Source organism: Tauraco erythrolophus, chromosome 24 (assembly GCF_009769465.1).
Source record: "Tauraco erythrolophus isolate bTauEry1 chromosome 24, bTauEry1.pri, whole genome shotgun sequence".
NCBI lineage: Eukaryota > Metazoa > Chordata > Aves > Musophagiformes > Musophagidae > Tauraco > Tauraco erythrolophus.
The window spans coordinates 5554054-5566869 of NC_141488.1; the positions used below are offsets into that span (position 1 = coordinate 5554054).

At 46.4% G+C, this 12816-nt stretch overlaps 1 protein-coding gene across 1 annotated transcript; it reads right to left on the reverse strand.

Annotated features, from left to right (window-relative positions):
- Nucleotides 1–1501: 1501 nt before the first annotated feature.
- PNRC2 (proline rich nuclear receptor coactivator 2) lies at nucleotides 1502–4885 on the reverse strand. The gene is made up of 3 exons (XM_086626289.1): nucleotides 4722–4885; nucleotides 3496–3700; nucleotides 1502–2735 (listed from the first exon to the last, which is right to left on the reverse strand). The coding sequence occupies exon 3, from the start codon at nucleotides 2715–2717 to the stop codon at nucleotides 2295–2297; it is 423 nt and encodes a 140-aa protein (XP_086482415.1). The 5' UTR covers nucleotides 2718–2735; nucleotides 3496–3700; nucleotides 4722–4885; the 3' UTR covers nucleotides 1502–2294.
- Between the last annotated feature and the right edge of the window lie 7931 nt (nucleotides 4886–12816).

Here is a 12816-nt window from a genome sequence, read left to right on the forward strand (position 1 = left end):
TGTGGTCTCGGCTGTGCTTGGCCAAGCTTAAGCTGCACCTACTCCGACTGAAGGCTTATCCCACTTAGTCCAGCTTTCCTGGGCAGAGCCGAGGGCTCCGCAGTAGCCTTGGCTCTGGTTTTGTGAGTGATCAGTGTTAATTTGCAAGCCCTGTGTTCACAAATCCCTGGCAAGGCATGAAGGAGAGGGCTGTGGTTGAGGAATCCCCTTGGTGGTGCAGTGATTTCCAGCTTGTTCTGACACTCAGCCTCAAGAGACACACAGAACAGGGCCTGGGCTTCTCAGGCTGCTGACTTTTACCAGATAAGGGTAACCTTTTAATGGTAAACCTGGAGTTTCTCGCCAGTTCAGGATATGAAAGAGGGCGTTTAAATCCATCAATACATTATAGAACTTGAGCTGCCAAAATGGTGTCATTCCAGTACCACCTTAAAATAGACAGATGCTTTTAGGGGGTGAAAAGTTTACTTTATTTAAATTTTTCTTGTTTCCAATTTGTACATATACCATTGGTCATTGACAGTTTGAAGTCAAGTGTACACAATTGTAACTGGGATACAGTTCATACACTGGTGAAGGTCCAGGTGACAAAGATACAAGTTTGAAGCCTGCCAATTCCATCTCATTCTGATCAATAGATTTGTAAACATTGAACCAGCTGCCAATGCCTTTTGAATGTACAGAAAGACACCTCGAAGAACATTTCACTATCTGCAAAACTCCCTTTCAGTTAAAGCACTTTTTTTAGCAATAAGGGTATTTTTAAATAACCTTGGATCCTGTTATCACAGTTCAGCTGTTTGTTACAGGATCAACTGAACGGTGATGGCACTGACAGCTGCCTCTGGCCCCATTCTGAAGATGACATATTCTAGCAAATACTGGGACAAAATAATGTGGATTTTAGAAACAGACACACTGTTGTTAACACCTCAGTTTCATCAACCACCCAAGCTCAGCCATTTGCATTTCTTGTGAAACATCCAATTTGATTTCAAACACCTTAGTTTTAGTGTGTTTTGATGATTACATAACACACTTCTATACATTCAGAACATGAGTATCTTAAACTTGCAGGTTTTTTTAAAGTTTTTTTTTATTTTATTAAAAAATTCTAAATAAGCCTCTTTTGCACTGAGTTTACTTTAAAAATGAGCTCACAACGAAGTCAAACGTGCATATTCACTGTATGTTAAGTGCAAGGGCACAGCCACAAATGTTTTGGTTTTTTAAACAAAATATCTTTTTTTAAATCAGGCCATGTACTCAACATGGTCGTCTTACATTCAGTTTTGTACTAAAAATACTTCTGTGCAGGAAAGCCCAGCATAAATTTACATATGCTACAAAGTTTTACATTTATTTACATGGCTCTGTCTTCCCTAAGAAAACATTTTAATACCTACCACAAGCTACTCTAACTTAAAGCAATTATTACAGGGTAACCAACTTAAGAGCAGTCTAAGTAACTACTCCACGTTTTCCACAATTTAAAAATGTATTTTAGAACTCAACAGTGCAATGGTAACGCAAAGGATTTTTTCACTTTTTTGGCAGTCATCCGGCAATGCAATGTCATTAGTTGGCACAGTCTGCCCTGAGATTCCAACGACGGGGCGCTAGAGCTGCAGAGAGGCAATTACAGATTTGCCCCATGTTTGCTTTCATCCTTTCAACAACGTGCACCAATAACGTTTCCTAGATCTCAGTTTTAGTCACAGGCTTGAAATGCTTCTACACCAACCCACGAGTGCCAAACCAAGCTCACAGGTACAAGCGAGACAATAGTCTGTGGTTTACCTGCTGCCTAGGTGGGGGCTGCCTCTGCTCAGCAAATCTCTACAGAGTTTTGATTTAACCAGCAAATTTTACACAAGTTTGAAAAGCAGTGAAGTACCTGACTAAAGCTTTCAGTGCGTTTTTTTTTTTTCCAGTTAATGCTGCATTAAGTTAGGTAAAAGCTGGTTTTTCAACATGATACCAAAAAGTAATCACAATTCCAATTTTGAGAGACAGCCCCATTTACTTTTAAAGTAAATACAATAAATGGTGACTGTTCAAGACTTGATTGGACTGATTATAGAGAAAATACCTACTTCACAGTGAACACAGCACACAACTTTTGAGGTAAACAGTAGGGGAATGTAAACATCCACCCCTTCTCCAAGTGACTAACTACATGCAGCAAGAACATCTGGTTCTCTCTACCTGTGTATTGGGAGTTACGAATAACAATTCTCAAATTTGAAACCCTGTAAATTTAAATAACTTTAAAAAATATAAAAAGTTACATCTCAAGCCTGGACTTTAAGTAATGTTTTAAGCTGAAATGTCATTATTTCTTTATCAGAAGGTTTAAAAGAAACAGGTACCCAGTGGCTTGGTGGCTTAGGAAGAACACTTGGTGAGGGTGGCTCACTGAATTTTGCTCCAGCGTAGTTCTGATTGGTTTGAGGTGTGAAGAACAGGTTGCGATTCGATAAAGCAGGACTCCAATTTTGATTACTGGGGAAATGAACATTGTTCTTTCCCCCTTTTTGCATGGCCTGCCATGCACCAGATGATGAGTTGCATCCATGTCCTCTTTCTTTCTTCATATAGGTCTTCATCTGCGAATTCTGGTCTTTATTCTTCTGCCTGTTTTTAAGTTGTTGATGGTTCTTGGTGATATTTCTAGATTGGGGAACTGGAATGTTGAATCTTTCTCCACCACCCATTTTCAACTTAAATGTCACCTGTAAAAACAGGGGGAAAAGTTGGTAGAGTTTATTTTTTTTTGTAAACAGAAAATATTTCAGAAAACTTTTAGATTCTAAGCAAGGCAACTGAAATCAATCTAACCAAAACTGAGATCAACTGAAAGTAGTTTTTTCTCCTTTACCGGACGCCACTTCAGTAATACCCAAGAACTTAGCTGACACACTCATGAGAACTGAATTATAGTTCATCATATCTTCTGAGTAGGAAATTACTGACTCTACAATGGCTTAACAACTCTGCTGCTGACCAGCCAGTCATATAGCAATCCATCCTTCAGGAACTGTACCCCAGTCCCCTTATCAACAGTCACAGCTTTGTCTGCCTAGCTATAAAAAAGCTCATCCTGCAGGCAGCCCAGCTATTAAATACACCACTTCTGTTCTCCTCAGCAAAAGGTGTTACTGGAAGAATGTGAAAGACTTGTTACTTGCAAAATACAGTGCAAAATCTAAGGTGTTAGTATTTGATCCTGAAGACATTTAAACCAAGCTTGTTACATCTAAAGATCTGAGCAAAATTTGCACTGATAAAGCCACTGCCCAGTCTTTCTGATAAGTCCAAGAATTACTCTGATAAACCCAAAGTGAACTGAAAACGACCTCAAATGGAAAGCAGCCCTTTGTAACTGAACTTCCAAAGCAGATACTATCTGCCAGCCAGATACTATCACAAAGTACTTGGCACCTTCATAGTGACTCTCCTACAGTATACTATTCCCCTCCCATCCCCATTTACCTTTCAGTTGTCTTCTCAGATTCCACAGTCTCCAACTCTTGCCCCCTTTCTTGTTTCCAAGCCTGAAAAAGTAGGTGCTGCCTTTTGCTGGACTCCTTCCTTTGGCTAGGAATAGAAGTTTTCATGGGCCGATCTGCTGTATTCAGCCAGGTAGCCGAGCCCAACATCAGATTCTCGGCACAGAAGCTCCAAGGGAGAAGTCCCACTGCATAAATGAGAATAAAGTTTGAACTCAGGCTAAGGAAACAATTGTTTCCCTTTCAAATTAAAAAATTATCAAAATAAGATGAAATAATTCAGAGAACTCAAAGTCAGTCGTGTCTCTTACTTGTTAAAGATGACAATCTGCTTCAAACTTAAAGCAAAAACACATTACGGTAATATTTATCTTACTCTAATTATATAAAATTCCCCATCATACTTAATATTTCACAAAGAATAGCACTCTTATTATATATCTTAATAAATAAGGAAAGGCAAGCAAGAACTGTATCTTTTAATAGGAGAAAAAAGTCAAATACAGTGGCACATACTTAAACTCTTAAGCAACCAGCGCTTCAGCGCATCACTGAGCACAAAGGAACCCTCCCTGAAAGCCGCCCCTCGAGAATCGCCCGGCTCTATGGGGCCGCCCGGCATCCCTGCGCACCCCCAAGCTGACCCCGGGGTCCCGACGCTTCCCGTGAAACCGGGCGCACCCTCAAACTCCTCCCCAGCCGCTACAACAGCTTTTCTCATCTGTCAGCTTATTTTTCACCTTCTTTAGCAAAGTAATTCCTTACTAACTGTTACAATAATTTCCTGTTTAGCCCATGACTCATCCTTTTTTTTTTTTTCCCCCCAAGATTTTGATCTTAAAGCACTCCGATCTGTTCACTTCCCCCTAATCGATCTGTCCCTCTGTCAGGGTCACCAGCACTCCCTGTCTCCCCAAAAGCCCCAGGAAAAGCCGCTCATCTTCAATTCCACCTTTCGCCCTGCTGCGACTGACACCAAGGGCCGAGACGCCGTCACCGGCACATCAGCCTGGTGATCATCACGGGCTCGGCGCTCCGGAGCTCCATCTGTTCGCGCTCAAACGTTCTCCCTTCTCCTCTTACCCACAGCCCCTGGTGCCCCGTCCCGCCTGTCGCCGCGGGAATCCCCTTCCCCAACAACGGAGCAGCCCAGCGAGCACAACATGGCGGCGGCAGCGCCCGGCCGTTCCCGCACCGCTCCTCCCTTACCGACTTCCGTCCGTCTCGTTCGCCCACAAGCGCAGACACAGGCGGGCCTTTACGAACCGACTCCTGCTGCTCCTCCGCCGTCACTTTCCGACACCCCCCCCGCAAAGCACAGCCCAGACCGCCCCACCGACTCCTGCCGCTACCCCTCGATCTCCCACACAAAATGGCGGCCGCTCCCCTCGGCCGTATAACACCCTCACCTTCCTCCCCCCCTCCCCACACCGCGCCGCTCCAGCCAATAGGAACGCGCCACCCGCTCCCTCCGCCAATGCGAGCCAAGCCCCGCCTGTTGCCGGGAGGGGACGTGGCAGACTGGCCGCCGCGGGTGGGCGGGGCCGGAGTTTGAATCTCCTCCGCGCAGGGCAGCTCGGGAGCGCGGGCGGGGCTGCCATCCCCGGGCGGGAGCCGGCCCTGAGGGCGCCCGGCGGGGCTCTCCCACCCCCGGCCGCGCAGGCGGCGTCCCTCCTCGCTCAGGAATTAGCACAACAAAAAGGGAGGGGGGAGGTGGGAGGTGGCCGCACCAGCTGTCGCCTGCGGCTTCAAAGAGGTAAAATTAACAAAAAAAAACGCCCCTGCGGCTGTGAGAGGGTCCCCGGGAGCGAACAAAGAGCCCAACCCAGCCCCGCGGGGATCGCCCGCAGCTTTCGGGTCACCGCACGGAGTGTGTCCGCGGAACGGGTCCATCACCCTGCACCCGCGTTTATTTGAATTAAATAATTTTAAAGAGAATTTAGAAGGATTTTCAGTGCCAAAATGTAGGGAAATGCATGAAGGGAAAAAGCGCCCAGAGTTTTAAACTGCCGTGTGGGAAGGGATTGAAAGCGGCGGAGCCCCTGGCACTGGCTGCTCTTTGCGTTCATATTCACAGACTCTTTTTTTCGCCTTAAAGGATCATTTACACTGAAACCCACAAGATTCGGCCCTTACCTTGTACAGGCTGAATGAAAATTACACAAAAACAAGAAACTGTGCACTCTGGAGAGAGGTCCCACTCCCTGTCCGCTGCTGAGAGGCCGGTCAAGCACTACACACAGCATTAAGGACCAAAAAAAGGAATTTCAAAAGAAAAACGGAAAGTGACTTTCAGTTTTATCAGCCCTGGGGCAAGGAAAGAGCACTGACAAACACCACATGAAGATTCAGAGGTTTGATTTTCAGATAGAGATACCTTGAATAGTTCATTGAGGTGCTCCACATTTATAGCTGCAAAATGAAAAAATTACTCCTCCTTTATCTGTAAACCATTTTAAAACACAGGTTTCTCCCTGACCAGCACTTCGTATTTCAGGGCTCTAACCCATCATAGGGTCTTCAGGCACTACCAGTACAAAGGCAAGTACACCCCAAGGAGAAGCTGCATCTTTAAGGAGTTTGTATTTCACTGTGCAGTGGTATTGAAAAGGACATGCTATGTTTTAATATACAAAATGCATTGACATAACCAAGCCCAGACCTTTGTTCATGTTTTTTATTGTATTTTTTCACAAACCAAGCTGAGATTAATTTATTTTCATCCCTTTGCTCTGTATTTCTTGGCACTTAATGTTACATCTAAGATCTCTTTAGTAGCTTTCATTTAGATGGAAGACAACAGTATCTGCTGTAACCAAACACTTAAGCCTTGAAATTCCTCTAATTATGTCAAACAACTCTCCTATAATGCACATCAGCAGATTTTTTTGCTTTGGTTCTATCTTTAGCATGTTTATGTCTGATAAAACATCATCTCATCTGAGTGTGTAGATGTTTTTAAGTCAGGAGATGTCACTGAGATTTAGAAATAGCATTTTTACTGGCTGAAAATGTGCTCTCTTGTCTGGGAAGCTGAACAGCCATGTACTTTTCAGTCCAGATCAAGGATGACACAAGTTCTGGCAGTTTTTCCTCACTATCTTTTAGATATTTCATAAAACATCTTGTCTTTCAGAACGGGTTTCGGGGTCAGGCTGACACATTTAGCCGGAGGCACAGGGGAGCGGGAAACATCAGTGATAAACAAATCCTGTACTTGTGCAGAAATTATTTCACTGAAACACACCAGGAAACTAATTGAACATTACCGTAAATTGTGTCATGCAGAGTTTAAGCAGGGGTATTTTTAAATCAAAAGGGCAGCCAGTCTGGAATATCCAAAACACCACAATGCCCAACTTGGAAGCAAAGAGAAAATTACTCATGCTTCACACTTCAGCTGCCAAAACCTCAGTCAGGTTCCTGCTCCCGCAGTGGAGGAAAGGGGACAAAGTTCCCAGAGCAACGGTAATGCTAACGTGTACAGAAGCACTCAAGTGCCTGACGTGTCCTGAACTGCACATCCTGAAGACACAGCACAGACTCAGTCCCAGGGTTCAGTCTTGATTCCTTATTATCAAGATCTGAGATCCCTTCAAGAGAAACTGCTCCACTCCTCCAAACAATGACTTTTAAACCCTCTTATTTTCTTCATTGGCCTCAACACAAAACTTCTTGTTCCAAAGCCTGGATGGTGCTGTATTCACCTCAGTCACTCATGGGCAGACTGCCTGGGCTGCAGCAGGATGTGTGATGCCTTGAGGAGCAGCTTGTCCCCACCATTCAAGCCATGCTGCCCTCCATCTGCTACACACCAGGCCAAGCAGCAGTGCCTTCCAGCGTGCCACTTGAACAGGGCAGTACCTCCAAACCTGACTTGTCCATGTGTTGCCACGTGGTGACACAGACTCAAACTCAGCTCCACTATACCTTTGCTCTATGTTCTTATAACCTATTGTTCATGTGTTTTCTATCATGCAAGTGTCTGGATTATTCTGCTTCCTCCAGGCAATCCAAGACTGGCTGCAATAACAACTGCGTTTCCTCACATTCCCAGTTTCTTCAGTAGGATCTACATTACTCCAGTTCCCCTCTCAGCCCTCCACCATACTTGTGCTGCCACAGTGACAACTCAAAGATCTCCCTAGCCACTATTTTCTGATCAGCATCTTCATTCTCCCTCAAAGCAAGTGTTAATACCAGCCCAGGGAAGCAGCTCCATCTGTGCTGGCATTGCAACAACTAGCCATTTGCACAGAAGTTCCAGTGAAGACAAGTCCCCAGAGCTTCGTTAGCCCCAGACTGAAATGCTTCCAGCTGCGATCAAGATGGATCTAACTACGTGTATATTCATGCCAGAGCATTTCAGTGGAAATACCCACTGATGGATGCTGCAGGAAGTAAGCAGCACAGATTAATAATTTGTTAAGTCAACAGTGAACCATTGCCCCAGTTTTATTCCACAGGTGACAAGCTTCCAGAGGCACTTGATTTTGAGCCATAAAAAGTCAACACCTTTACTAAGAGTCTCATGACACACTTGAAACTAGTTAGATGTTCCATCTGAACCAAACATTAACCAGAGTAACAATCTACCTAAGTTTTCCTCGTGGTGGAAATGTGTTGGATTTGTATTTTCTTAAAACCTGCATGAAAGCATGGAGTATGCAGTAACATTCAGGCTATCCTTTATTCTGTTTGGCAGAGGACCTCAAATACTGGCTAAAGCTCAGGAAATCCGCAGCAGTGATCTACAGGAACTAGGTGGATATTTGAATCTCTCCAGAGCAAGTAAAGAGGTACAAGGCAAGAACCCCAACAATTAAATAAAACTACATACTTTAATTGCTTCAACTTCATTATAAGTTTGATGTTAAATAAAGCAGAAGTGAGATATCCAAGGATATTTTCTATATAAGCTGTAGATATGAATTAAGTCAGTGTCCACCAATCCTGAGTTGCATTGTCTCCAGAGTAAGAGTTTCCTCCTCTGCACTGCTGAAACCAGTTAAACGCTCAGGAGCATCTCTGACAACTTACCTCTTTTGTGTGACTGCAGCAAGCACTTCTGTGCACATACAAATACACAGAACACAACAAACACAGCACCAAGAGTGAAAACACCACAGACACACACAGAGCTCATTGAAGATCAGTCATCCAAGCCCTGAGCCTTAGGCCAGGGGGCATTTAAAGGCCTTGTGCTGAAGCAGCTTCATTGCAGCTGGTGTCTGAACTTTGTAAGTAAGAGCACATCCAGGCATGACTCCCAAGCCACACCCTGTAGGTTTTCTGTCTCAACAGCTCCCTGTTCAAATCCACACCAGCACTGAGTCACTAAAGCCTGCAGGAACCTCCAGCCCATTTAAATCAATATGCCTGGTTCATAGCTCAGCAGCAGGAAAAAGGTTTCCACCCTCAACCCACCTCAGTACAGGAGCAAGCAGAGGTGGTTCCCCAGCAGGACAGCTCACACAGGGCACAGAGGACAAACTTATCAGACAAGCCCTGCTTTGCTCACATGACCTATGCTACACAAGAGAATAAGACTGTTTGTTTGGGGTTTTTTTCTGAGCATTTCCTCTAAGAGGGCGGTATAAAGTCACACTGCCTCTCTGATTCACACCTTATCAACATGAGCAGTGCCTCCACCCTCAGCCCTGTCTGGGCTACTCAGTTTTCAAATTCAGCCCCAGCAAACACCAAAGTCAGAGAAATACAAGCAAGTCACTGCCCTCCCACAAGGCACGGCCCTACTTTCTGCAAGCACTAGTGACTAAGTGCCCCATCACATGAGCAGTATCCTAACAGCAGCCCCAGGGGTTGTTCCCTGGTGCCTTAGAGAACAGAAGCTACTACCAAGCCCACAAGCCCTTTTCCCCACTAACTGCACAGCTTTTCCTTGAGCCTTCCCTACAGCATAACACAGGGAGCAGCTCACCCAGCCCTAGCCCATCCTGCACCCCAGCAAGCCGGGACACCCATCAGCCAGAGCTAGAACCTGTGCAAAGTGTCCCCCCTTCTAAGGTCATCTCCCCAGTTCTGCTCAGTCTCACTCACTTAGAAGATCCGGTACAGCTACTGGCAACAAAGCAAAGAAATTCAAACTGCTCTCCCAGACAACCCAGCAAAATCTCACACCACTATCTGCATAATAACTCAGTTACACCTGATTGTGCCTCTGGCTTAAATACCATCAAAATCAGGTGCTCTGAATTCAGGCAGCCCCACCCAATTGAGAGAGGGGCTATTTAAGGCCCACCCAGCCAAGACAGTTTTAGAGCTTTCCTTTAGTGATGATGCTCCTTTAGTTCCCAGTATTCATGAGCTGACTGTGTTTTTGCTCAGAGCCAGCAGGCAAAAAGACAAAAGCAGAATATGACCTTTCTGGGAATGTAAAACTGATCATTGTTCCCAGCTGTTGACCCTGGGCATGGGGGGTTTCCCAAAGCAGGGCTATTCACAGCTGTGTTAGCTGCAGCTGATGCCAAGGGAAAAAAAAAATCCAAGCTAGAGAGGAACAAAACCCCTTACATTACAGAAGTGAGCTTTTTAAGAGCTTTCTTTTACTTTGGGAGGACATTTTTGCTATGAAAGAGTGTCCAGAAACCAAATTACAAGCTTCTAGCTATGCTGCAGTAATAATGTTTCTTTCTTTACATCTTGCACCGCTTTGCCAGAGCAACTGCTCTCATCGCAGACAGAGGAAACTTGGGTCTGTATTTCACAGGATCCTGCTGGACACAAAGCTGTGACAGAGCAGGGAATGGTCTGGGGCCGAGTGCTGTTTTTCTAACTCAGGACCAGTATAAACTATCTTTCTGCTTTTCACAAGCTGTTTACAGTCTCCTATTTGCTCTTGAAAAGGAAAATTTGTCAGTTCCTGGGAGGTGAAATGGTAGCGGCTGCTTTTTGAGGCAGAGCTGCCAACCTGCCCCTTCTCCTTTGCTTACGCAGTAGCCCGTGATGCTTTCAGTGTGGTTTCCACACATGAGATCCAGAGAGGGGCTTTCAAAAATGCCCAGCCCTGTGCAGCATCGAAAGGGTCAGACAGGTCCTAGCTGTTCCCCAGTGCCCCAGCGAGCAGAGGAACCCCCTTTTCCCGGCCAGGGGCCAAGAGGAAGCGCTGGGTTCCCAATTCTGCCTCTTTCTCAAGTGTCCGCGGGCCCATGTCCCCGCCAGCATCGCGGGCTCCCTGGAGAGGGCAGCCGTGCGTTGCTGAACGTGGAGCTCCAGCAGCTGCTGGGGCCACAAGTCATGGCAGAGGGGATAGATGTGAAGCAAAGATTTGGAGAGCAGGAGATATAACTGCCATTTAAAACCACCATGAATCCACCGAATGGGTGAACTGGGATCCAAGCAGGAGGGAAGGCTGAGTTCCTGCTTGGGAGAAGACAGGTCAATGGTGCTGGGATGGGGATGTGGAAGGAGGTTGCAGCTGCTCTGTAGGGTGTCAGAGCAGGACCTGCTGCGGGGCAGGGCGCGTTTGGGGGGCTAAGGAGCCAGTGCAGCGTGTGCTCCCCACTATAGGTTTTATAGTCTTACCTAACCGTAATGTAGCTGATTCCTTTGGGATTTTGGGCAAACTTGCCTCTACCCGCTGACAGGGAGCCTCGAGTAACAGGTGATGATCTCATGATCTCCTTGGTGCTCTGTTGTCACCCGGCAGCTGTCCCTGCGTTCCAGCAGCAACAGCACAACCTGCAAAGAACCAGCTGCACGCTGCTGCTGCCCAGCTGAGGGGAAGCAGCGGTTCGCTGGGAGGAAGGACAGCTGAGAGTAGGTAGAGCAGAGACCTCAGCCTCTGCAGCCCTGGCACCGTCATGACCACAGGGGTATGACTGCGTAACTCAAGGTCTTAAGCCATTTCCTTTCCCTTCCACTTGCAAAGAGAAAATCCCCCTGCTCTTCTGGCCTTAGCAGAGCACGTTTATGTACGGAGAAGTGACTTGCCCACTCTCCCGGGCACAGACAGGTGGGATTCTTGCCATTAATGGGGCTGGCAAACACGCAGACGGCAGATTCCTGAGCTTGCCCTTAGCTCTGCACACAGCTAGATACATCCAGATTTTTCCATGTCTGCCTTCTAGCTCTTTTCCTTCCCCTCCTTTTCCACTTCCCTGGAGAAATCAGAAAAAGACCCTGAATGTCTCTTGCCTCAAACACTGCAGGTACCTGTAGGAATCGGAGAGACTGAGCAAATTATTTCAGCAAGTCGGAGGGTTAGGGTGCTTGTGAGATGTGGCACTAGCAGTCAGAAGACTCGGAGGGGAAGTGGGAAGGAAAGAAAACCTGACACACGTTCACCAAAAGAATGCGAAAGAGAGCAAGAAACCAGAGGAAGGATTTGCACTGATGGATTTCCAGCCCAGGGGAATAAACCAGAACGGTACGAGAAACCCAGACGAAACCAGAAGTGATGTGAGAGGGAAGCAGGCGCCGTCCGCAGCTGCACAAGCTGCCCTGAGAGCTGGAGGGATGGGAAGCCCCGGAGCATCCCCAGCCCGCGACGCGAGAGAGAGGAGGTGAGTGGGTTGCGTTTGCTAACCCGTGGGGAGATCCTGCAGCCAAAGATTTTTTTCTCCCAGTAAAACACATTGTACCTTTGAGCCCACGCATGCACGCGGACTGGGGAGACTTTGCTGCGCAGGGTTTGTCACGGGGAGATTCCCAGTGTTGTTCAGGATGAACTGCAATGCAATGTGTAACAAAGGGTGGGAAAATTGGTTTTTAGGATGAATACTTCCTTAACAAGCACACGGAATATAAGTGTTTAAATAGCAGACTGCGGACTAACTCTTCACAGCTGATTTTAGGAAATATTGACGTTGGATATATCAGAGGTATTTCCAAAATTCTTGCGAGGATGAGTGTGATACTGAGTTCTCAGGCTGAGCGTTCTGCACGCGCCGGTGTCTATCGTGACCGCAACGCGTGGTGGTTTTGCTGGAGCACGGGAAGCTCTGGTCTGCCATGCTTTGTACCCGAACGGCGTCCACGGCACTGCTCTGCACCCACCCTCTGCACCTCTGTGCCTCGAACGCTGTCGCACACGGGCAGAACTGGACTCTGAAAAGAAATAAAGGATATCATCTTCAGCGTGGCGTGTGTGCCAGGTGGTCCTTACATCAGGGAGGTAACGCCGCTCGGCATTATTTAACATGGTCGGAGGGACAAGCCAGGATGAACAGCTCTTTCCAAAATAATGGCAAAACTTCTGCAAGTAAAACAAGAAATCATGCACAAACTGAAATATTTGTAAAGCAAAAGATATTTTGCTTTTTCAGCAAGTGAAATGTCTAAG